This window comes from Gobio gobio, assembly GCF_949357685.1.
Source record: "Gobio gobio genome assembly, chromosome: 20".
NCBI lineage: Eukaryota > Metazoa > Chordata > Actinopteri > Cypriniformes > Gobionidae > Gobio > Gobio gobio.
The window spans coordinates 11,732,738-11,760,681 of NC_137113.1; the positions used below are offsets into that span (position 1 = coordinate 11,732,738).

A 27,944-nucleotide genomic window follows, 5' to 3' on the forward strand; every position below is an offset into this window, starting at 1 on the left:
AACAGCACAGACACCTTTCTGAACATGAGGTCAATGCTTCCTCCTGAACTCTGGAGATAGCACAATCAAGCAATTCACCGAGCCGTCCAATCTGCATACGTGACGTCTGCAGGCCTGACGTACAAGTCAGCGTCAAACAATAGACCCAAACACAAACCGTGCAGCTCCGAGTCTAGAAAAGGCCGTGACCTTTGAGTGGCCCTTTCAAAGCCAAGAGCTGTGCTTTGAGAAGGTGAAAGCTATCTGATGGGCCAGCCACCCCCTTCATTCCACTCTTTCATTTCATCATCCCTTCTTCCCTTCTCCGACACGGTACCCCAACAATGGTGTCTCCTCTTACAAGGGCCTTGAGTGCCTCCTCTGTTCTAGTGCTGCCAACCTGATACATGCTACTTGGCGGTGCTTGTTCCTTTGCTTTTTTAACGTCACCCGTCTGCAGTCTACACTTTGCTGGGCTACGCAAGGCTAAGCTAGCCGACTGTAAACATACTTGTGTCCCTGCAAGCATGGAAAAAAACATAGTAGGTCAATAATGTGTCCAAATACTTAGTTATCCAGAAACACGAGTGAACAGTACCTGTTGTACTTGCATCCTGCAAGATGAACCGAAAAGGAAGTTTTGATTCAAACGGTTATATAAAATTGGTAGAAGACGCTGAGCTGGGCAGCTCAAGTTTTAGTGCTACAGACAACAAAAATGTACCTATACATACAATTCACTATCTTTTCCAGCTAAAATCAACACTAGTGACAGCAGAACCAACAACTTTTATCCTTTTTCACACAAAATGTGATTACGGGGCAGATAATCGATTAATAAGGACTTATTTTTTGCACGATTCCTTGCACAATACCATGTTATGACCTCAAAAAACATACCATAGTGCGGTCACAAACAGAAGAGGACAGACGAAGTAAGTAACAACTACAAGTTTTTATTGCAGATAGCAACGGAGCAGAGCGGGAATGCAACAGGTTATGCAGAGTTCACAGAGTGCCTGATTTAAGCCCCGATTTTGACTCGCCGACAAGTTTTGGGAAACTGTAGACAAATGCCCAAAATCATAGACAAATCGGTGCTCGTGCACGTAAGTGACAATCACACAGTGTGAATTATCAAAGAGGCGATCTGAGAGAATCGCAGACCGTGAGAAATACTGTGAGATATTCGGCATACTAAATATCTGGACTTGTTGAGTTTTGACTGAAAAATATATCGGCGATGACCTACAGCCAATGAGAGAGCAAGATACAGGGCAGCAGGAGGTTCAGAGAGGAGTTAACGACCAGAATATCAGTATTTAATAGATATATTTACAATTCTATCAAACAGAACGAAAGCACATACATTTGCTTGATCAGCCGCAACAGTAGCACATTGCAAAATTATTTATTTACCGCCAACTCTCTTAGCAGAACACAATCCTTGAACCCTGTGTCTGCCCAACCATTTCCTCCTCCATAATCTTATTTTCTTTTTCTCCTTTTCGCTGCAAATCAGCGCACAGACAATTTGGATCGCAAACTTTCTGCATTTTATCATTTTAATAACAATTCCAGTCTCGCGCGAGATCTCCGGTCTGATGCAAGTGAAACGTGTGGTTGTGAAACGTAGTTTGTGCACCGGAGAGAGTTGTCGGTGATTCTTCCTCTTGTACAGTCATGCAATGCGAAACCTCCTGTCGCCGATCCATCGTGCAGTGTGAACACAGCAGTGACTGAACGCTACCCCAGTGTACAAAGAGCAGGGATCCGACGAGTTTGAAAATCATGCAGTCTGAACTCGGCATTAGGGTGTGAAGCAGATGAAATGTTACTGAAGGCTTACTGGCAGTAATACAGTCTTTCCTGTCACATGTGACGAGATGGTGAAGCAGGCTGGAGAACGGAGAATCCTGGTGGATGACACAGGGGATCAGAAGATGGCAGACATAAGATAGAAGATTGATCTGGATCAATAAGTAGGTATCTCAGGTGAGTATAGCAGTCGGAGTCTGTTGCGTGTATTAGCGACGGGACCAGACCCTTATTAGGGTGGAAGACGACTGCTTAAATACAGAGGCTGAATCCGAAATCGCCCCCTATACCCTTAAATAGGGCACTATTTGAGGGGACAGCCATTTGTAGTGGTGTACAAAACCATAGTGGACGTTATTGAGTGCACTTATTCTATCCCACATTGCACCGCAATAACGTGTGTACAGCCGATGTACACACAGCGGCTGTCCGAATTCGCTCACTTGTTTTCATTCCCCCCTTCAAGTGAACTGTATTAGTGGACTAAAGTAGGGAATAGTGAGATGGTGGTCCAGTGACCACTTTACTTCAGCAAGGCACTTTACTTCATGTTGCTCCAGGGGGATTGTCCCTGTAATAAGCACTGTAAGTCGCTTTGGATAAAAGCGTCTGCCAAATGCATAAATGTAAATGTAAATTAATAGTGATTGAGGGTTTAGGGTTCGATTTCGGATTCAGCCAGAGTGTGATGACGAGGGTGATTGCTGGCAGGTGCGGGTGATGGTGGAGTGTGTGCAGGTGGTGAGTAAAGAGGATTATGGGAAGTGCAGTGCTGAGGGTGAGTGAGCTAGTGACCGTGACAAGTGCATTATTTGAAAACTAATATGTGAGATGGTGGTCCAGTGGGTTAAACCATGGAACTGATATGCAGAAGGTTGCTGGTTCGATCCCAGTGGTCACCACCAGTGTGTCCTTGAACAAGGCACTTTACTCCATGTTGCTCCAGGGCGATTGTCCCTGTAATACGGGTACTGTAAGTCGCTTTGGATAAAACCGTCTGCCAAATGCATAAAATGTAAAATGTAATACATTTTGACGGTGCATCATATAACCAGCTCCGTATGTATGGCTTTTCTGAACTTGCTCTTTAGCTCACCTGGTAATGCACTGAATCACAAGCCACAAGAAAAAAGCTCAAAGACTTGTAGAAGCAAGCTAAAATGGCATGGTTGCTTCAGCAAATGCATTATCTCACGTTGGCTTTTTAGCTCCTCTCACTGGATATTTCATTTTGAAAATGTGCAATCTGCGTAATATAATTTTGCTGAAATGTCGCCACATTCACATTTTTTTCCAATGAGCGTGGGTCGCTATTTATACTACAAACTAGATATATCTACAGCACATATATTGCCCAAAATTTTGAGATGCCTGCCTTTTCATGCACATGGACTTTAGTGACATCCATAATCCCATCCCTTTGCAGCTCTAACAGCTTCAACTCTTCTGGGATTTTTTTACCATTCATCTAAAAGCACATGTGTGAGGTCAGGCACTGATGTAGCCTAAAGGCCACACAAAGTTTGAAGGTCTGTAGCTATTGACTCAGCAGAAAGTTGGCGACTTCTTTGCACTGTGCGCCTCAGCATGCGCTTACCCCGCTCTGTGATTTTTACATGGCCTTTACATGGAGTTGCTGTTGTTCCTAATTGCTTCCACTTTGTTATAATACCACTAACAGTTGACCGTGGAATATTTAGTAGTGAGGAAATTTCACAAATTGACTTATTGCACAGGTGGTAACCTATCACGGTACCGTGCTTGAATTCACTGAGCTCCTGAGAGCGACCCATTCTTTCACAAATGTTTGTAGAAGTGGCTGCATGCCTAGGTGCTTGATTTTATACACATGTGGCCATGGAAGTGATTAGAACACCTGAATTCAATGATTTGGAGGGGTGTCCCAATACTTTTGGCAATATAGTGTACTTCAGCATTGGTCAAGAAAGATAAGTTTTGCATTAAATTCAGTACATAGGAATTTGACAGATAGTGTTGTCTAGTCTAAAACTAGCAAATGTTAACACAAAGGAAATATCATCGACTGTTCCAGTAAAACAAGCCAACTGTGCAATATTTGACCATTTGTCAAAATGAAAAGGAACTGAAATGGAGTCTTGGTTTTATGTTAGTCTTGGCTTGGCCCGTGTGGTTGCATTTACATTGTCCTTAGCCTGAATACTGTTTCCTGGCAACTTGGTCAAAACACTATAGAGATGGAGTTTATAACACACTTCTAATCTCAATGCCATCTCAATATCATTGGCACTGACTCAAAAATCAAGATCATGTGGTCAAGATCATGCACTGAAGAAGTTCCTGGTCTACTTGTGCATCAACATTTGAGTTACACACCAATGCATCAGGTCAAGGCGGAAAAACATCACCAAATAAGCAGGCCCTGACATGCCTGGGAATGGCCAGGGGAGTCACTGATACAATCCAAGCAGAAATAAAATTAAACCGTGAAAAATTCAGAAACTTACGATCTCTGACAAACAATTAATATCCTTGTTGGCCAATATAGAGTCTCAATCTCCATGCTCACTGATGGACTCTAAAGATACTAAAAAGAAGTAGGTTAAACACAACCGGAAACGCACACACTTAAGTGACGTCCCGTACTGTACCTTATTTTCCAGAGATTACCTTGGCATTTATTCAACTTCACAGCTGGGATGATCGGCATCCACTCAGCGCAGACCAAGGTCAAAGGCCACTTTCAGGTCAAGACATGGAGGTCAGTATTGCACAACAAAGTGGGACATGACCGATGGCTGAGACCACATCACAGAGATTTGCACCCTAAGGCCTGGACAGTTTAAGTGTATTGTCAACAAACTTTTGTACAGAGTGCAGTAAAAGACAAAAACAGCAGCGCAGGCTGTACTAACAAAAAAGGATACAACATTTCCACATAACACTGTACGACTGGCAGTTAAGGAATTCCAACTTTGGAGCCTTTCATACATTGGATTATAAAAATGCTCCAATATGAATAAAATAATATCTATACGATATATATACATAAATGTGTATTATGTGACTACACCTTATATGACAAGATTTAGAAATTTAGAAATATTTCAGATGGAGAAAGGTAGGTATAAGATTAGAAACCAACGTTATTTTTTAAAAGTAAAACAAACATGTATAATATTGATTGATAAGAGTATTTTTCTCTGAGTAAAATGAGTACAAAATATTTGATATTATAATTGAAATACAAATATAGAATATAAAATTATAATAATAAAGAGCATTGGTGCTTGATCAAATTGCTGTTGCTGCTATTTCAAGATATATTAAATTGTGATGTTATCACCAAATACTGACCAGCAAATAATCCATTAGCAATCCAAGAAAATTACTTGCTGATAAAATATTTTAGAGAGAGAAAGAGACACACACACACACACACACACACACACACACACACACACACACACACACACACACACACACACACACACACACACACACACACACACACACACACACACACACACACACACACACACACACACACACACACACACACACACACACACACACACACACACACACACACACACACACACACACACACACACACACACACACACACACACACACACACTAACTCAAAGCAAAACAAAAACTTCAGAGCTGAGTTGAAAGGGTCCAGCTGCGGTTTCTCTGGGCCCTGATCAAGTATAATCTGGAACGTGTTGAGTTATTGTACTTGGCTGAGCAGGTACAAAATGGCTCCATCACCACTGTTTTGTCCTGTCTGCTTGGGTCAGAGTGACCTTACGCAACAGTTCTTGTGTGAAAGTTGTCCAGAGTCATATAAAAATTATGTTGGAAGCAAATCTTCAGAACTCCTATTGTTAGGTATCATCTTTCACGTGGTGAAAGGACACCAAATTACAGTATAACCTCTTCCCCAACCCAGGATATCCGACCTTGAAAATATTGTTCACGTGCACAGGCTAATGCACGCACCTTTCATCAAGACTCATCAGCAGGATAAACCATGCTTCCTCCCTATGGGACGCAAATTATAAGAAAAAAACAAGCAATATCCCTCACGCTCATTTTGGCTAAGAAGTGCAAAAGTGCGAGACAAGCATGAGCCTCATTATGAAAGAGCATGCAGGACAGCAAGGTGCAGTGGGATTGAGTCCAGTGCAATATAATAATAACAGCCCCTAATAAGCCCTCTAAGACCATAGAGAGCTTCAAAACAGCTTTATTACCCCAGATAGAAGCGACTAACACCGCTGAGTGCTCTTCTGAGAACGGATAAATCTTGAGTCCCTCTTAAAGTGGGTTCCTCTCCCTGTTATCTCAAATAGAGTTCAGAAGATTTGCTATCTATCCATCTATCCATCCATCCATCTATCTATTCAAATGTAATAAATTGAAACCTTGCAATGAGGCTGCTTAAAGGGTAACTTCAGCGATTTAGCATTAAGCTTTGTATCAGTAGAAACCCGGAAGTATATTGGAGTTATGCTACTTTCTCCCTCTCATATCCCCGTGAGGCGAGAGAATTATGCATTTTATTTCAGGAAAAAATCCTCAGATGACGCAAATATCGTCATTTTGCGTCATCTGAGGATTTTTGGCCAGAGGCTAGAGACTATAGGAGCTAGTTCTGCATGTTTTCAACCCGCCCACAGGGGACGGATCTCACTCACAGAATGTAAATGCGCACGGTTGCTCGGCTCGGGCATTAATAACGGAGCGGTACAGAGCAAAGTGAGTGTTTCAACATTTTAATGAATTCCTATGAAAGTTTAGCTTCCATATGCGATCTGATAACGCGCCAGACTGGACACACGCCGAGAATGACAGCCGTGCTTACCTCAGCTCTGCTCAGCTCTTCGCTCGTGATGAATGAAATTCAGACTCCTGCTGTGTCTGTGACGTGACTTTCGTTCGGCTCACTCACACGTTATTGAAAAGACACAGTTTTTAATTGTTGTGTCTGTTCTCTAACTGAATGAAATTTTCAGTTAGAGAAGTTTTATTACTATGAATATCAAAAACGACGGTGGGGCTGCCGCGGTCGGCAAGTGATAACCAATAGCCGTGGCTTTGGGAGTGGCCTCGTAGGGCAGCGAAGCAAGTGCATTCTGGGAGTGGTTGTCTTTCATTTTTCGTAATATGAGTGTTGTTGATGATACATTTGTGTCTCATAGGGGAGGCCGTGTTTATGTGGTGCCGCTGCCCTGGGCCTGACACGTGCCCCCTCTGTGCCTTCCTTTTTTTATTACATTTGTCTTGATTTCCCAGTTGTCCTAGTCTCTTAACCCTTCTGCCTATCATCCACCTTCTGACTAAAAAAAAACGTCCTTGCCCATGTGTGTAGTCTACTCACAGTCTATCTCCCTCTTCCTCTCTCTCTGGTACTGGCAGTGCAGAGAATAAGAGCTCAGGTAGAGTTTAGTTGAAGCTATGCCAAACCATAGCTTGTGTAACAGGTATTGAGTGCCACAAGGGATAAGACGGATCCAGCTACATTTCACTGGCTGCCCCAAAGCAAGTGAACTCGACACAGTCAAAAGGAATAGAACATTTACAGTGAGAACATGTGCACTCACAGAACACATTTTTATAGTTTACCGATTGCATTTCATAATACATCTAACACAGCTGTACACAGCATATACAACCAATTCTGCATCATGAATGGCATTTGAACTGAATTACTCAGAGGACTTTGAATTGAAATTTGAATTAGAATTAGAAAGACAGAAAAAGTAATTTCAACACAATACATTCTGGGAAATAGGGGTGGACGATATACCAATAGACACGATTAACTGGTAGAAATTTGTCAACTGGTAGAGATTTTGGATCGTCTTTTATCGCGGTTAGGCTCATGCGAAGTTGCTATGATGTGTGGTCACGAAAGCTTATCGTTTGCATGCATTTTTAAGCACTGGGGATTTTAAAAACAGGTGATTTTAAACCATTGAAGCACAATTAGCAGCGAAAGACAACTCATTTCAGTACATGCATGCGTTCTCTGAGAGACATGAAGCCACTGCTGCTATAGTGCAGCAGAACTCAACTGAGTGCTTATTGCCGCCTACATTTCTCACGGGCCAAAGTTGTGCTTAGGAATAGAGGCAATCATAACTATGGTGAGAAGGTCTCACATGCTGCTAGAGAACACTGCAATCCTCTTCAACCTCAAGACTCAAAAACAGAGCCTACCTTTCCTACCTTAAGAGGGGAGGAAAGGAGAAAGAGAGAAAGATCAGACTATGAGTGCAGAATAAGCTGGGTCTGTATACATGAGTAGAGTAGCATTTGTTAAACCACTTAAAGAAACCCCACGTCGCCAGGAAGAGCTTTATTAAGGCCAGACAGTCTATTAGTGCGCATTACCCATCCACTCAACTTCTCAATTCACAATGTAAACAATAGCATCTTTTTTAACACACTTCAGTGTCAGCATTTCAAATAGGCAAACAACTTGGCTAATTTGGTTCTTGGTTTTCTACAATTCACTTGGAAGCAAGAAATAGCATTGTAAAAAAATGTCCACCTAGTTCAACTTCAAGTTCAGTTGTTACCTTAAATGTTTTAAATATAAATCAAATTGGCTGTACAAGTCATTTAAACTAAAATGATATTAAACTGACTTTTTCAGTAAAATATCCAAAAACCACTAGGCCAGTGTTATATATTTTGTTCAGTTGAGTACTTACAATATCCAAAAGATTTCTAACTATTTGTAAATCGTGAGAAATTGCTATTTTAACCAAGGAACCGGGACGTGTAAGGGAGTCGCCTGTCGATGGCGTCATATCTGTGTTACCCTCTGTTTTTTATTTTGCAGAAACACTTTACTCTCACTGCAGAGTTAACAAGTGTCATAGAAGCCGCAGAAAGAACGCACAGAGTAACGTCATAACATCATTTTCAACACTCTCAGATGTATCTAATATGATAAACAGAGCTGCATTACCTCATACTCATGACCGGAAAACCGGAAGTGGCGCCATCATTATAAATGTCATTATAAAAGTCCCACCGCTCTTCTCATTAACAATCGCTCCAGCGGCCGTGCTTAGCTCCACAATACTCAGTCCTTCTCTGCTTCATACTACAGTAACGTTAATAATCACATCCATGAACATGTGCCCGAGTTAGGGCTGTACGATTAATCGAAAAATAACCGAAACCGACATTCAGAACCTCTAACCGACATATTTTTCCCATGTCGGTTATTTCGGTTTTCACGTGACTCCGCCCCGTCAGTCACATCAAGTGCAGTTAGCAGGCACACAGAGAGATGCAGGAGCAGTTATCTGTGTTTATAGATGCCCAGAATCACTATAGTAGCTGCATGTTTTACACAGTTTATACAGGTCAGTTAATTGTTGTTCTTATATACGCGCTGCCACCAACACACACACACACACACACACACACAGACGGCGCGCGCAAGCCCCGAAGCCGCTTTCACTTTCGTGCTCACAAAGTTTGTCAAGTATGCGTTTAAGGCTTGCCAGTTTCAACATTTAAAGCGATTGTGCACCATTCAAAAACAACAATACGTATCCGTTCAGTGCTCAGCTTCTTTCTGTGACACAGAGAGCCGAGCCGTGTCTCTGACAACACGCGCGCGCGCCCTGAAGGCAGATCTTTCACCTGCGTCACGTGAAGATTGCGCGCAGAGCAGCGCAGAAACGCAGTGTAAACGCTGTCCTGTGACTAAAGTAAAGTCACTAAAGTAGCTTAGAAACTCAACCGTTATAGGCATATATTTTAATACCTTTGCAGTAAGTACACACCACAGCTTAATAATGAATAGAGACGGTGTGAGTAATTCACACACACACCATCACTCTCTCATTGATGCATTCAGATGAATGTAATGTAGGCCTACAGTGTTAATTTATCTGTATCTGATGTACAACAAACAGAAATCTGCCCCATAGACAATAACTGCTGAAAGTGAACAGTTTCCTTCAAATATTTTAAAATCACAATGAAATGCACTTTTTCATTAGGAAAAAAAAATCCAACTTTAATAGTAGAAAATATTTACAGTACAAACCTTATCAGGAACTAACTCAAAAACCTTATGAGGGCAAAAAAGCAAAAGCAAAATAATCGTTCATTAATCGTAATCGAGGTCAAATGTTCAATTAATCGAGGTTTTTATTTTTGGTCAAATCGTTACAGCCCTAGCCCGAGTCCTATCCCGATTCTTTTCCACCGGCTGTGAGGTGAAGACCACAAGTCCCAAGATTCTCCACTCAAACGTGGCGTCATCAAACTACGCCTTTGTTTTGAACAGGCGACCTCTAGCGGACGGAAAAGTTACATAGTGCAGCTTTAAAGCTGCTGTCCGTAACTTTTTTTGTGTTCAAGATTTACAAAAATTATATAATGAGAATGTACAATATTCATCCATTTTCCAAACTGTGATTTTGTCTTACCCTGAATCATTATGGTACACTTATAATAAGTGTTTATATTGGGACTATTTCAGACCAGACTGGTAGGAATCCCCGCGGAGGAGCACAGTCCCTGCGTGACTCGCCATAGACATAAACAGAGAGAAGTAGCTCCGGCTGCAAAGTTCTTCCTCAAGACACATGTAGTTCTGTTTATTAACCGCTAGAGCGCAAAACGTTACGGACTGCAGCTTTAAAGAAAAAGATTTCCACGGCACAGTGCCCAATCATTTTTTTCTCATTATTACAGCAAATTTTTTTTGAAATACTGTCATTTATGGTCATCATTTGAAACTGTAAAGTCTTGTTACTCTTATTTGCACTCACAATAACAACAAAAATTGCTTTTGTAAAATAAAGAAAACTAACAGGATGCGGTCTCGTTTTTTTCCGTGAGCTAGTTTGCGGTGCGCATCACAAAAATGAACCAAAATTTGCATATACAACTTGTCAGTTATTCCATTCATTTTATTAATCTGTTCATTCTTTAAGTGAAGTATATTTCACGAAAATGCCTATTTATTTCATACCAATTAACTTAAACCCTGCCCCTTTCTTACAATCGACTGCAAGCTCGCATTCAGATCAAGACCTTGTCCTACATTTTTTACACTAAGATATGTGTCACAATATGGAAGAAATGAGCTGTCGCTACATCTGTACCTTTAAAGGGACAAGCCCTCCAATATGTCCTACCCAAAATACATTAACAAAGGAATGAAAACTGTGCTCGTCAAATGGTTTCATGAAGTCTTTAAGAAGTTGCTTGGGCTGAAAAGCAGTTTAACAGAATGTTATAAAACTTTTAAAATCAACTTTCTTTTTTTATTCTTACTGATTATACGAATAAAAAGGTTTAATAAAAAAAGACTTTTTCATGGATAAAGATAAGAGTCTTAATAAAAACCTGCGAGTGGAAAACTACTATGGGCCGTAATGGCCCCCTGTATTTGGCCAATAGCGCTGTATTCCAGTGATGGACATTTACAGAGCAGGCTAGGGTGCGTACACCATAAAACACAAATGCAGAGAGTCAACCTGTAAAAGAGCTGAGTCTAACAGTTGGCATTTTCCCCAGGAGCGCTGCGCCTAAATCTTGTCTGTTGAAGGCTGGTTTTGTTTGGAGAACTATTTCTCGGCCCAGCTCTGAGCCTATTCAAACAGAAGGCCTGTAAAAGACCCCAAACACTATTTTGTGAGACTCTTCCCTCAGCCCTCACTGGCCCTAAAGTTATTATCCTCGCTCCAAAAATAAGCCTAGAAAACAACAGCCTGTCCATCGAGTGCAAACCTTGAGAACACTAGGAGAAAGGACTTAGGGAGCGGTGAGCGCTTTGAAAACCCATAACCATAATTACACCGGAGATGAATATCTTTGATCCGTGTACGGTGGGGTGGCAAGAGCGACGCCATGAGGGAGGTTGTTTCAGCTAATTCGATTTTTCCGTTATAGGACTCAAGGTGAGAGCAATTTGAATGTCCTCACGGACACACAAGGAGGAGAAAGATGGCAGAAACTGAATACAGGAGGGCCAAAGCGGCGGCTTTGTTGTGCACAATGGAGGGAATTTGCCACGTTATCAGGTACGACCCGAGCTCGGATGAATGCCGGGCTTTGTTTACCCGCCAAGGTCTTTAAAGGGAAACTCTGAGGTCTATTCTTCCTCTCACTTCTTTCGTTTCTTTGTAGAGGCAGCGGTGTCCAAGCCACCTGTGCTACCCTAAAAGAGATGCATCATGGGTAAATATTGTACTATCAATAAAAATTTTTCAAAAGCCGATGGTTATCTACAAATTAACCCATGTAACAATAATCTGAAGTGCATTTAGCGGTTTCTGTTAGCATGCACCCTAAGACCGTACATCCTTCAAGTCCATCAGCACTTAGTTCTCTCATGAAGGGGAACGAGTAAAGGAAAACGAACAATGGCCCTGACCTTGTCTGTGGGTTGTCATGGTGACAGGGCACAGCCCACTGTTGGTGGGATTGAGGGGGAAATCAGACACGCTAGTGAGCAGAACAGTTAACGGCCTTTAAAAGCAACAGGAGACACATCCCTCAACACATCCAAGTCTCATTCGCTGCCAATATGTTGTCAGGAACATACTGAGTGTGTAATTATGGCCACAGTGATTTTTGGACTTCCTGCAACACTTCCTGCTGCCAGTTACTGTACCTTTTACATGACAGAATTTAAGACGCATGCTGAGAGTTTTTTTTTATATATATATATATATATATATATATATATATATATATATATATATATATATATATATATATGGGCACAAGGAAGAATCATTTAATTATTTATATGCAATAGTATATCAATGCATAAACAGCAATATATAATACAATACACTGCAATTGAAAAGTTTGGGGTCAGTATTTGTTTTTTGTTTTTTTGAAAGAAGTCTTTTATGCACACCAACGGTGCATTTGCGTGATCAAACATACATTTAAAAACAGTAAGATTGCTAAAGATATTTACAATTTAAAAATTACTTTTCTAATTTTGATAAGCAATTTATTCCTGTGATGCAAAGCTGCATTTATCAGCATTTAACCAGCAGTATTACTCTAGTCTTCAGTGTCACATGATCCTTTAGAAATCATTCTAATATGATTTGGTGCTTAAGAAAAAAATCTTATTATTATCAATGTTAAAAACAGCTTAATATCTGTGTGGAAACTGAGATACAACAACTCATTGATGAATAGAAAGTTCAACAGAACAGCATTTCTTGCATATCACCCTGCAGCCCAAGACTGGTTTCCCACTGAAGCTAAGCAGGGCTGAGCCTGGTTAGTACCTGGATGGGAGACCAACTGGGAAAACCAGGTAGCTGCTGGTAGAGGTGTTAGTGAGGCTAGCAGGGGGTGCTCACCCTGTGGTCTGTGTGGGTCCTAACACCCCAGTATAGTGATTGGGACACTATACTGTAACAAGCACCGTCCTTCGGATGAGACGTTAAACCGAGGTCCTGACTCTCTGTGGTCATTACAAATCCCAGGATGTCCTTCGAAAAAGAGTAGGGGTGTAACCCCGGCATCCTGGCCAAATTTGCCCATTGGCCCCTCTCCATCATGGCCTCCTAATCATCCCCATATACAGATTGGCTTCATCACTCTGTCTCCTCTCCACCAATCAGCTGGTGTGTGGTGGGCGTTCTGGCGCAATATGGCTGCCGTCGCATCATCCAGGTGGATGCTGCACATTGGTGGTGGTTGAGGAGATTCCCCCTTCTATATGTAAAGCGCTTTGAGTGCCTAGAAAAGCGCTATATAAATGTAACAAATTATTATTATTATTATTATAAATGTCTTTACTGTCACTTTAAAACATTTAATTTACAGAATAAAAGTAATACAATAAAATAAACACTTGTTATTTTATTATTTTTACTAAAACGTAATATTTGAAAAATGTCACACAAGGAATTCAGGGAATATTTCTGAGTACAGACGGAACAAGTAATTTACAATCAATGCATAACTGTTGAGAGAAAGTGTACCTTTAAAATTTTGCATTAACATTTCTATTCTGTAAAATAGGACCAAATGTGAGGTAATTGCATCATACCGGACACATCAGGCTAAGCACAGAAAAACAAAACCGTCTCACCAATAACAAGTAGCAGAACAATAAAGCTGAAGATGAAGCTTTAATTGCTTATGCTCCATAATGAGCTTATGCGATTATGAGAGAGTTATGGCTCTTGTCACGGGCGGTCATCAATGTTTATCTGCATTGCATTCTGAGGTTTAGTAGGGGGATACTTTGATTAACATTAACATACATCCACCTTTTATTAAAAACTTTTGTGTAATGTAGGGTTGTGGAACATACCGATACCAGTTGGTACAAAAAAAAAAAAAAAAAAAAAAAAAGTTGACGGTACCAGCATTTCTGCAGTACCGGTAGTACCGAATACGGTATATTCGGAACCTGCTGATAGACGCTGCTTTCATAAGCTCTTATTCGTGTTTGTTTAAGCGCCCTCCGAGCGTCAACACATTCTATTTACAGTGTGTTTTTACAAGCATCGGGCATAGTAGCAACTCAAATCTATTGAGCGTGTGAATGCACTGATCAGGGGTGCTAGTCAGTAAGTTATTCAGAATCTGCTTGACACCACTGAAAACGCACACGTTTTTGTTTGTTCAACATGAGCCAGAGTCCTGCACGGGTCCGATTTTGTAAATCCGCACCCGCTCGTACCCGTAGTGCTTAAAACCGCATCTGACCCGTTTTCCGACAGCAGCACTTATTAAAATCCGCACCCGACCCGCTTAAAATAGAACCAACACTCGACCCGCACCCGAAATAAAATCAGTTTAGCATGTCACATTATAGACACACTTACAAAAGTGTTTATTGCCAGCATACAGAAGTTATTACACGACCATTAACACAAGGACAACTTCAGCCGAAGCTGTCAAAAGGCTACATCATGAAGAACATGGTTATGTGTCCTTATACTCTCTACGAGGCACCTTCAGTTCTGTCCCCTTTTGAAAAATACTGTTCGATAGAACTGCTTGTGCTTGGTTTGTTACCACAGTTATCTGCATGCTTCCTCAGCGATGAAGGAATATCCAATACGTTTTTTTCTTCAACACCTCAGGATTCATCTCAACGACTGCAGTGCAGGCAGATCGCACGGGCGCAGTTGTGATTCTCCTGGGAGGGCGCGCGCACAAATAAACTGATATGGATTTGAAATTATTTTATCAACTTGAAATACAGGCAAGGCATATTTTTTTAATGTGTTCCTAAAAATATGCATGCATATATTTTTATAAATATTCGTTTGCACGTGACTGTTTTAAACCCGTGTTTAGACCCGTGTTTCTCCATTGTCCGACCCGACCCGCACCCATATCCGACACAGTTAGGATGTTTTCACCCATTTCGCACCCGTGCAGGACTCTGGCGTGAGCTGCACGCTTGAGAATCCTTCCATTATAACCAACAAAGTGTAAACACGATGTAAATAAGAGATTCATTGTACAATTAAGATTTTTATTATAACTGCAGAAAAAGCTTGCACTTTAGGGTGTACTCACACTAGGCGATTTGAACGGGCACGTTTGACCCCCAATGTCTGGTTTGGTTGACTAGTGTGAGTGCTCCGTACCGTGCCCGGGCGCAGTTAGTTTAGCCGGCCTTGGCCCGGTTGGAAGAGGTCAGGGCCAGAGCGCGGTTCGGTTGGTTCGGGCGTGGTACGCATGTAGTGTGATCGCTGTGCGCTACCGTCATCATTGCGACAGCAAACACCAAACTATTACTACTTGGATACACTTTTCGATTAAATCAAGTATATTTAGGTTTATAACGGTACTCGTTCTCACCTTATTGATGAACATGAATTGTAGTTTGCGAGTAAAGCTGCAAATTCCTCCATCAAAGTCAGCTGCCTCCGTAATGCAATCGGGGCAATCGCGCTCGGGCACGGTACAAGGCAACCGTGCCTAGTGTGAGTACACCCTTAGAGATCGACAGCCTTAGTGATTATAAAGGGAAGCTCTTCCCTTGGTTTCTGGTTATTGCCCATTTACAATCTGGATACAAGTTTAGTTTTTCATGCTGCCAAGTACACTGCAAAGTTTTTGGATTGAACCGTATTTAAATGCGCGATTGAATCTGAAACTGCGATGATTGACAGTGAAAACCAATGGACAGGACAAGATGGGGACGAAATGTCAAAGTACTTAATTCAACAGTTTATACTCTGGAACCGAAATTGGTCCAGAGAACCACAAAATTGTACCATTACTTGTGACAACCCTAGCGTAATGCAAAAGAAGTCACTGTAGACCGACAAGGTGCCGAGTTGCCTCATTGATATGTATCATCAATGTATAATGACACAGGTAAAGGAGAGGTTACGGCAAGACTCCTGATCATGTGTTTATGCATGTATGAGAGTCTCGCACGAACCAATCGGTATACAGTGCATGTCTGGTAACACGCAGACGTCATTGCAAGCACCTTACCTTAAGGAGAACCGTGAGATCCTAGTTTGTTGGTCATGGTAAATTATTTAAACCACACACTAATGCTGACCCACACACTAATGTGGAGAGGTTAATGAATACCAATTTGTCCAAGTCTATCGCTATGTCAAAATAGAGAATTAGCGCAGGATTTGCACAAGCAATCCAGGCGACATTAAATCAGGCACTTGAATTTGACTAATGAAAGAAGCCAATGCACATGCATTAGCCAATTAATCATTTGAAAACATTATGCACCCATCAGATTTAGCTTTGAATGACATGTTGCCACCAACGCTGGCATGATCCTATAGCCGTCAGGTGACTGGAAGTACAGAAGAGCAGGTGGCTGCTGTCTAAGCCACCCAAAGCCCCTGTCGGTGAGCTCATCCTCTTAAGGTTTACTCTCCCATCAGTGTCTGCCATCGGGGGGAGAAAACACCATCGACTCCACTAATAAAAAACACGCCTAAGCCTACTCGTAGATGGTGCTGCCATATGGCGTGCTGGGCACAAACAGATAAGAAGGGTGCTTACTTTGGTTTGTCAGCGAATCTGGATAATTACTTACTAGCTTAGACCAGCATGAACTGGTCTTGCTGAACATGCGTGTATGAATTTGAGCGTGTTTATAATTTTTTCTATACTTACACAACCTCATTATATGTTGGTACTGGCAGTCTTGTTCTCTCTTTCCCTATTCAGGGGGATGGCTACGCAAACATAAAAACCCTTTCTCTACATGCTACTAATCCCATCAGCTCTTGTATAACCAGTTTGCATTGTTAAGTCCAAGTGCTTGAATGTAAACATGACCACCTCAGTCAGCTGACCGTCCATGATGGACCCAAAGTCAACTTTGGGAATTCAACAACATCAAACTGACAACCAGTGGCCACAGAGGAAGACCATTTCAAGATAGCATATAGCACCCATCAACAACTTGCTATTATTTGCTACACTGCAGGTAAATACAACAAAAAAATGTGTTTTGACAATACCATCATGCATTGCAACAAACATAGTGGGAAAAACCTATCAAAGATGGTGCAGAATGCAGGAAAATGTAATTTTGAAATCTAATGAGTTATTTATATGCCAAAACGTATTCATATAAATGTGTTAATATTGTTAAAATGTACTATATTACCCCATATTTATGTATTTTTGTGCCTGTTAGAGTGTCATTAGCACAGCAACATGTTACAGACACATTTTTATGAAAAATCTTCACATATAATTAGCATCAAGTTTTGACCGAAGCAACATTCATGCCATTCAGTAATACATTTCAAATTGATCACTTGGAAATTGTTCCAAGTGTAACTCTATTTAACGTCACCCTGTCTGACATTTGCCAGCAAATAAGGTTATAATTATAAAAATTATTCAATCCATGCTCATATTTAAATGGGTTCAAATAATTATAATGATTTTCTGCTGTTGCAGACGTGGGTCCTGTAAATGAAATGTCACGCTGTGCTGCTGAGGTCTCACAGCACTGGCTAATTGTCTTTGTGACTCAGACCCTTGAGATTGAATATGTGACCGTACTCGCCTCATTCACTAACACTGGGCCTATTTACCCATAACAGCAGGTTAGCATCTGTGTATGCCAGCTCTAGAGACACTTAAAGGGATAGTTCACCCAAAAATGAAAATGCTGTCATTAATTACTCACTCTAATGTTGTTCAAAACCCGTAAGACTTTCGTTCATCTTCGGAACACAAATGACAAAATTTTTAATGAAATCTTAGCGATTTCTGTCCCTCCATTGACAGCTACACAACTTCCACTTTGACAGTTCAAAAAGTCCAGATACCTAAAGATATCTTTATATGTTGAAAAAAGTTTGAATTTAGGCTTTTACTCACATATAAACATTGATCAGCGCATATAAAGAGAAGAACCTCATTGGTTCTTGAGGCAGCTCAAACGTGATGCGTAACACGAGAATGAACCTCATTGGTTCTTGCAGAAGCTCAAACGTGCTGCGTAACACGAGAATGAACCTCATCTGTTCTTGCGGAATCTCAAACGTGCTGCGTAACACGAGAATGAACCTCATTGGTTCTTGTGGAAGCTCAAACGTGATGCGTAACACGAGAATGAACCTCATTGGTTCTTGCAGAAGCTCAAACGTGCTGCGTAACACGAGAATGAACCTCATCTGTTCTTGCGGAATCTCAAACGTGCTGCGTAACACGAGAATGAACCTCATTGGTTCTTGTGGAAGCTCAAACGTGATGCGTAACACGAGAATGAACCTCATTGGTTCTTGCAGAAGCTCAAACGTGCTGCGTAACACGAGAATGAACCTCATCTGTTCTTGCGGAATCTCAAACGTGCTGCGTAACACGAGAATGAACCTCATTGGTTCTTGAGGCAGCTCAAACGTGATGCGTAACACGAGAATGAACCTCATTGGTTCTTGCAGAAGCTCAAACGTGCTGCGTAACACGAGAATGAACCTCATCTGTTCTTGCGGAATCTCAAACGTGCTGCGTAACACGAGAATGAACCTCATTGGTTCTTGTGGAAGCTCAAACGTGATGCGTAACACTAGAATGAACCTCATTGGTTCTTGCGTAAGCTCAAACGTGATGCGTAACACGAGAATGAACCTCATTGGTTCTTGCGGAATCTCAAACGTGATGCGTAACACGAGAATGAACCTCATTGGTTCTTGCGGAATCTCAAACGTGATGCGTAACACTAGAATGAACCTCATTGGTTCTTGCGGAATCTCAAACGTGATGCGTAACACTAGAATGAACCTCATTGGTTCTTGCGGAAGCTCAAACGTGATGCGTAACAAGAGAATGAACCTCATTGGTTCTTTCTGAAGCTCAAACGTGATGCGTAACACGAGAATGAACCTCATTGGTTCTTGCTGGAGCTCAAACGTGATGCGTAACACGAGAATGAACCTCATTGGTTCTTTCTGAAGCTCAAACGTGATGCGTAACATGAGAAATCGAGTCTCTTCAGAAAATTTGGACTAAACGGATGAATTCATATGGATTAGTTTTACAGTCTCTATGAACTTTTTGAAGCGTCAATTTAATTTCATTTTCCAACCCAAGACTTCTAAAATTAGACAATGGAGAAAATATACACATCGTCACAGAGTCATCACCATCTATGCCCTTCTTTTATGTACATACAATGTAAACGTTACATTTTTAAATCCACAAATGCATATAAGAATGGTACCATGCACTAGTCTTGCATAGCGTAAACTACATAAAATCTAGTCCTCATCACATTCCAAGAACCGCCCACTTGACCAACAAAACATGCATACCTGATAATAGTATTTTTTTCTGAATAATGTAAGCGCTGGACTTATTAAAGTAATACTGTATCCAGAACCTGGCTGATTTTAATATCCTGAGTCACCTGTTTAGCCCCTAGACTGAAAACTACAGATATCCACATAAAGACCAGAAAGCAAATACACAAAATGTACTCAATGCAGATTGGGTACACAAATACACTTATTGGCAATTGTCTTCCCAAAAATGCACATTCTTCGATGAGATAACATGCAGTGCTCTTTTTGTGCCACACACACACACACACACACTGATTCATCTGTCTCCTCTGACCTGGTCATCCACTTTGTGGGCTATAACAGTGGCTCCTTCCTCCAGTTCAGCATCACTCAATGGCCGAACCCGCAGGGCCACCTGGAAGAAATAAAAAAAAGGTAATGCTCTGGCCTCAAAAAGTATTTGAACCCTAAAGCTACACTTCAAATGTATGAATGACATTGCATTAAAGCCACAATATGTAATTTTCGCCTAGAGGTCGCTTATTCAAAACAAAGGCATAAATTGATGACGCCTTGATTTCGTGGAGCTTTTATTATGCGCAGACGACCGCTTCCACTTCTTCCGCTCATACGTATGTGTGGTAACGCAGCTCTGTTTCATCATATTAGATACATTATTTGCATGTTGAAAGTTGTTATAATGTTACTCCCTGTGCGTTCGCTTGGTGGCTACTATGAGACACTTGTTACACACTGCAGTGAGCTAGATCAATATTAGGCATGGTAAAACATGGTAATCGCGGTAAATCAAGAAAACCAGATTTAAACAATAAGACTAAATGCGTTATGCTATATAACAATGATTCGTTTTCTGTCGATGAATGTATCTAAACTCACCTGTCTAATGAGACACACAATATATTAAAGGGTTAGTTGACCCAAAAATGAAAATTATCCCATGATTTACTCACCCTCAAGTCATCCTAGGTGTATATGACATTCTTCTTTCAGACGAATCGTGAATCGAATCGTGAATCGATGTGTGTGTAAGAGAAATATCCATATTTAAAACTTTATAAAGTTAAGTGTCGGCCGATCGCCTTCCATATTTAATTTATGGAAAAAGTGTTGAAAGTGCCTCTGCCGATCAAAGGCTTACATTACCAGGTACGCTCGTCAGACGTCGCGTACGCATCTTGAACTGCGAGAAGGCACTTTCAACACTTTTCCACGGAAGGCGATCAGCTGGAGCTTTACTTTATAAAGTTTTAAATATGGATATTTTTCTTACACATACGCATCGATTCGCTTCAGAAGGCCTTTATTAACCCCCCAGAGCCGCGTGGAGCACGTTATTTGACAGACAGATGCATTTTTTATGGACTTCAAAAACAGAGCAACAGTCACTGCCATTATAAAGCTTAGAAGAGCCAGGACTTTTTTAATAAAACTCAGATTTTATTCGTCTGAAAGAAGAATGGCATATACACCTAGGATGACTTGAGGGTGAGTAAATCATGGGCTAATTTACATTTTTGGGTGAACTATCCCGAAGCGTCTTTGATGTTTCCATGGTTTCTACAAAATAAAATCGGAAATCGAGAGTAACGCGGGTATGATGTCATTGATAAGCGACGCACGGACATGGTCCGTGTCCTGGTCTAAACTGCTTATTTCTCTGGATTTAAACATTCTTGGAAACATTTGGGATAATGTAAGTTCACAAGTCAACAAAATATATAACATTGTTCTAGTGGTTTTTGGGTATTTTAATCCAAATATTCTTACATATTGTGCCTTTAAAGGGTTAGTTCACCCAAAAATGAAAATTATTTAATTAATTACTTACCCTCATGTCATGTCGTTCGACACCCGTAAGACCTCCGTTCATCTTCGGAACACAAATGAAGATATTTTAGTTGAAATCCGATGGCTCAGAAAGGCCTCCATTGGCACAATGCACTTTACACTCTCAAGACCCATAAAAGGTACTAAAGACGTTGTTACAAAGTCCATCTCACTACAGTGGTTCTACAATAACTTTATGAAGCGACGAGAATAGTTTTTGTGCACAAAAAAACCCCTAAATAACGACTGATATAGTGATGACCAATTTCAAAACACGGCATCATGAAGCTTCGAAGCGTTAAGAATCAGTGAGTCGATTCAGCGGTTTGGATCGCCAAAGTCACGTAATTTCAGCAGTTTGACACACGATCCGAATCATGATTCGACTCACTGATTCATAACGCTTCGAAGCTTCATGATGCCGTGTTTTGAAATCGGTCATCACTATACAAGTCGTTATTTAGGGTTTTTTTGAGCACAAAAACTATTCTCGTTGATTCATAAAGTTATTGTAGAACCACTGTAGTGAGATGGACTTTGTAAGGACGTCTTTAGTACCTTTTAAGGGTCTTGAGATTGAACCGTGCCATTGTGCCAATGGAGGCCTTTCTGAGCCATCGGATTTCAACTAAAATATCTTCATTTGTGTTCCGAAGATGAACGGAGGTCTTACGGGTGTCGAACGACATGAGGGTAAGTAATTAATGACAGAATTTTCATTTTTGGGTGAACTAACCCTTTAAATAAAATATTATACCAAATGCCATTTATTTAAAAACACATACAACAACAAGACAACTTGGATAGAAAATCTGTCTAAAAAAAAAGCACAAGCACACTTTCCAGGAAAATATTTCTCAAAGTTTTTTTTTTTTCATTTTTATAGTTTTTAATTATATTATCGTTGTGTTTTAAATGATTAAATAATTGATATACTGTTCATAAAAAGACTTAAAACTATGAGGAAACTTTCTAAATGTTGAGTAATATTTAGTATCTAATGCAGTAAAAGATGCCCTTACAAATTAAAAAAATAAATAAATAAATGCAGCTCCTTGAGTAGTCAGAACTTGACTGAGAAAGACGACCACGTTTCATCAGAATCAAGAATATTAAGTGATATACAGTCATTAAAGGGATAGTTCACCCAAAAATGAAAAGTATCCCATAATTTACACAAGCCATCCTAGGTGTATATGACATTCTTCATTCAGACGAATACAAATCGGAGTTATATTTAAAAAATGTCCTGGCTAATCCATGCATTAGAACGGCAGTGAATGGCAGCCCAAAATTTGAAGCCCAAAAAAGTGCATCCATCCATTATAGAAGTACTCCACACGGCTCTGGGGGGTCGATAAAGGCCTTCTGAAGCAAAGCGATGGGTTTGTGTAAGAAAAATATGATATCCATATTTAAAACTTTATAAAGTCAAATATCTAGCTTCCGCCAGACCTTTATTAAGAAGGCCTTTATCAAGCTCCTGGAGTCGTGTGGATTACATTTTTATAATGGATGGATGCACTTTTTTGGGCTGACGGACTCCAAGAATGTCATATACACCTAGGATGGCTTGAGGGTGAGTAAATCATGGGGTAATTTTCATTTTTGGGTGAACTATCCCTTTAATAGGCAGAGATTAATGTCTCCTTGGGACAGATATTAGCAGCAGGATACATTTATCTATTGCAAGTACAATTTTCACATTCATTTGTATTTCAAGGACATTTCTGTTCGAGTCAGCTGGCCTGCAGGAGAATCCATCTGTACACAACTGAAATAAACACTGAAGGGCAAAGGGGCAGCGATACAGCTTGCAAATCTAGGTAGCTAATTATGCAGTATGAATATTATAGCTGGAAGCTATTATTGCTTGTAGAGTAACAAATGCTGTCTAAACATTTAATATGTTAACGGGATGCGGCTAAACCGGTTTCTATTGCTCTCAGCAAATACTTGCATAAAGTCACAGCGAATTTCTCCACCATTTTATGATAATAGAGAATCCGGACTAGAAAAGTACATCACTGCCCCACATTTACATTCCCTAAAACACCGGAATGATGTCTTGAAGTGGAAGGAGAGAAAGGGAACTTAAAGTGCCCCGGTGAATTATTGAGAGGGGGGCAAAAGATCACTAGAAAACAGGTATTAAGCTTCCAGAGAATCGAAATATAGCAAGTGTAGTCTGTCAGACTGAAATCTGCCCTGGGGTTTTAAGTAGACAGGCTGTGAGGGAATGAAATGTAGAATTTATTCATCTCTATAGTCACTTGTTTGTTATTCTATATACATTTATGTATATTAAATAAGGTATGCCTACCAAATATTTGCATTTAACGTTGTGGGCTGAACAGTCTAAACTGACATTTGCATATGGTTAAGTGTATGCACATTTGTTAATGCATAATGCATCCATTACTTATTTTTTTTAACAACATCAAGTATATTTCATAGTTTCTATAACTGGTCAACATATTTATTAAGTCTGTCACCATTTTCAAATCACATTTTGCCTCAGAAGACCATTGTTAATGGTCCTGTTGTGTAATATGTTAAAGAAAGAAAAAATAGAAATACTATATAGTCTCTCAATATAGGCTCATAAAAGCTACATGAATAAAAATAATAATAATACGAAAGAGCAAAATGCTGCTTCAAATGGAGTTGAGATGGAATGTCAACAAAACTATTGCATGTCAACCACCTAAATACGTCATGTATACAATAACTAAAACGGCAATGATAAAGCATACGCAGATAAGCTACATTTCATAATACACAAGTATATGCTATGCAAACTGTAAGTGCTTCAGAATGTAGATAATGTGCTATGGCCTGACATGTATGATAATAGACACAGATTATTAGTATTATTGGTTGAAAAAAAAAAGTATAAAACAACATATTTGATGACACGCACACAAATTGTGCAGCTAAATGACTCTACATGAACACATACACATTGTTTGCTGACCACAGTTTACAAACTCTACTAGCAAGTGCAGGTAAATAATAAGTCAGTTGACTCACTGTCAGCTGCTGATCCTTTGATTCTGCAGTGTCCTTCATCGTAATGTTTTGCTGGACGTTTGAGCGGTTTTTTGTAAACTAAAACACGCGCGTCACGTGAAGAGAGCGCAACAGACGCCGCGAGGTCATGGTTCATCTATCAATTCACCTGCGCTTCTCTCTCTCTCATATAAAACACTCTGAATAATCAAACACGGGCTCTGGAGTCCGTCAGGTCCATGTCTGAGCAGGATGTGTGTCTCTCCTCCCACAGTAAAGCCGTGAGTGAGTGAGTGAGCGCGCGCGCGCGCGCGCGTGTGTGTGTGTATGTTGTGTTTGTGATGTCCCTAGAGATGAGCAGTAGTGCAGTGCGCACCGAGAGAGACGCGTCATTCACCGCGGCTGATGCTTCACTCAGGTGGGCAGACATTCTCAGACTCTCAGGCAGCAGCGAAACCTGCTGGTCAGGCCTTGTACTGTTTTATGTCAAAAATTTGTTTTCATCCAGTTTAATTCGATAAATTGAAGACATATTCATTTATGAATGCAACACATTTTGTTACTACTACGACTATTATTATTAATATATTATATATATTAATATAAACAAACAATATTTTTGCGGGTGTTTATAATTTAAAGTTCTTTAAGGTTGTATTTTTAAAGCTGTTTACGTCATATTTTTAATTCTAAAATGTCTGCCTTTTATTTAAACTTTTTATCATAACCCAGCACGTTTTTTAAAAACTTAATTATCCACTAATTACACATTTTACAAATAATAATAATAATAATATTGCAGAATCTGTGAAAATGTGAACAATTTTAACAAAATAAGAGAGATCATAAAAAAATGCATGTTATTTTCTATGTAGTGCTGTCCTGAATAATATATTTTACATAAAGATGTTTACATATAGCTGAAAACATTTGAACAGGATGATGATGTCAACATTTTTCTTATTTTGTTTAAATATCTTCTTCTTCTTTTTTCTTCATTTAGTACTGCCCTTTGGAAGCAATAGAAGATACTTACTTGTTTGCCGGAAGACAAATTAAGTATAATTTACCTTGATCTTCAAATTCAAAAATTCTGTGTCAGTGCTTCAAGAACTACTACAAGAACCATATACGCACAGGCAGCATTCCTTGTGTCAAGCCACTCTTGAACAACAGACAGCGTCAGAAGCGTCTCGCCTGGGCTATAGAGAAAAAGGACTGGACTGCTGCTGAGTGGTCCAAAGTTATGTTCTCTGATGAAAGTAAATTTTGCATTTCCTTTGGAAATCAGGGTCCCAGAGTCTGAAGGAAGAGAGGAGAGGCACACAATCCACGTTGCTTGAGGTCCAGTGTAAAGTTTCCACAGTCAGTGGTTTGGGGTGCCATGTCATCTGCTGGTGTTGGTCCACTATGTTTTCTGAAGTCCAAGGTCAACGCAGCCGTATACCAGGAAGTTTTAGAGCACTTCATGCTACCTGCTGCTGAACAACTTTATAGAGATGCAGATTTCATTTTCCAACAGGACTTGGCACCTGCACACAGTGCCAAAGGAACCAGTACCTGGTTTAAGGACCATGGTATCCCTGTTCTTAATTGGCCAGCAAACTCGCCTGACCTTAACCTATGGGGAAAATCTATGGGGCATTGTGAAGAGGAAGATGCGATATGCCAGACCCAACAATGCAGAAGAGCTGAAGGCCACTATCAGAGCAACCTGGGCTCTTATAACACCTGAGCAGTGCCACAGACTGATCGACTCCATGCCACGCCGCATTGCTGCAGTAATTCAGGCAAAAGGAGCTAAAAGGAACTAAGTATTGAGTGCTCTACATGCTCATACTTTTCATTTTCATACTTTTCAAAAATCCTCTCTTTGTATTGTTCTTAAGTAATATTCTAATTTTCTGAAATACTGAATTTGGGATTTTCCTTAGTTGTCAGTTATAATCATCAAAATTAAAATAAATAAAAATTTGAAATATATCAGTCTGTGTGTAATGAATGAATATAATATACAAGTTAGACTTTTTGATGATATTCTAATTATATGACCAGCACCTGTAAATGCAGTCCATTTACCATATATATATATATGCGTGTGTGTGTGTGTGTACTGTATGTATGAATGTGTACTGTATGTATGTATATGTGTACTATATGTGTACTGTATGTATGTATGTATATGTGTACTGTATGTATGTATATGTGTACTGTATGTATGAATGTGTACTGTATGTATGTATATGTGTACTGTATGTATGAATGTTTACTGTATGTATGTATATGTGTACTGTATGTATGTATATGTGTACTGTATGTATGAATGTGTACTGTATGTATGAATATGTGTACTATATGTGTACTGTTTGTATGTATATGTGTACTGTATATGTGTACTGTATGTATGAATGTGTACTGTATATGTGTACTGTATGTATGAATGTGTACTGTATGTATGTATGTATATGTGTACTATATGTGTACTGTATGTATGTATATGTGTACTGTATGTATGAATGTGTACTGTATGTATGTATATGTGTACTGTATATGTGTACTGTATGTGTGAATGTGTACTGTATGTATGTATGTATATGTGTACTGTATGTATGAATATGTGTACTGTATGTATGTATATGTGTACTATATGTATGAATATGTGTACTATATGTATGAATATGTGTACTGTATGTATGTATATGTGTACTATATGTATGAATATGTGTACTGTATGTATGTATGTGTACTATATGTATGAATATGTGTACTGTATGTATGTGTATGTGTACTATATGTATGAATGTGTACTGTATGTATGAATATGTGTACTGTATGTATGAATGTGTACTGTATGTATGAATATGTGTACTGTATGTATGAATGTGTACTGTATGAATGTGTACTGTATGAATGTGTACTGTATGTATGTATGTATGTATGTATGTATGTATGTATGTATGTATGTATGTATGTATGTATCATGTATGTATATATATATATAATTGTCACATTATTGACTCAATCACACAATACCAGTATTGATCATAAGACATGTTAAGGATATAGTGACACAAATTATGGAAATTTGTATATATTTTATTACAACAACAAAAACATTTCAGACAACATAATCTGGTGCTGTTTTGAGGATATAAAACATGAGTAGAACAACAGAAACAACACTGACAAGTGTTGGACTAACTGAAATAATCATGCATATTTAAATCAAAATTAATTCTTAATTGTATTTAATTGTATCCAACTTAATGTATTTAATTAGACACTATGATATAACATAAGGACATTCCGTTGCATGTATTCCTTATAGTAAACATGAAACCAAAATGTACTTTAGTCATGTTAATTTGTACAGCACTTTTCACAATACATATTTCAAAGCAGATTCCCTGGTCTTATAGAGAACAATTCATCAGTTTCTCGAAATGCAAACTTGATCGACCTCTGAAACTAGTACTTTACAAACCTCCACTCCGACCACCTGACTCCATTCTGGTAACGCCCACTTTACACAATCCAATCAAT

At 39.7% G+C, this 27,944-nt stretch overlaps 1 protein-coding gene across 1 annotated transcript in view; it reads right to left on the reverse strand.

The window, feature by feature from the left end:
* kif19 (kinesin family member 19) overlaps positions 1-24,760 on the reverse strand; it is a 64,296-nt gene extending 39,536 nt beyond the window's left edge. Inside the window, exons 1-2 of the mRNA XM_079846193.1 lie at positions 24,423-24,760; positions 19,876-19,956 (exon numbers count right to left, since the gene is read on the reverse strand). Of these exons, the coding sequence (XP_079702319.1) occupies positions 19,876-19,956; positions 24,423-24,461 (120 nt within the window). The 5' untranslated portion in view covers positions 24,462-24,760. The remainder of the gene's footprint in view (positions 1-19,875; positions 19,957-24,422) is intronic.
* Positions 24,761-27,944: the final 3,184 nt, after the last annotated feature.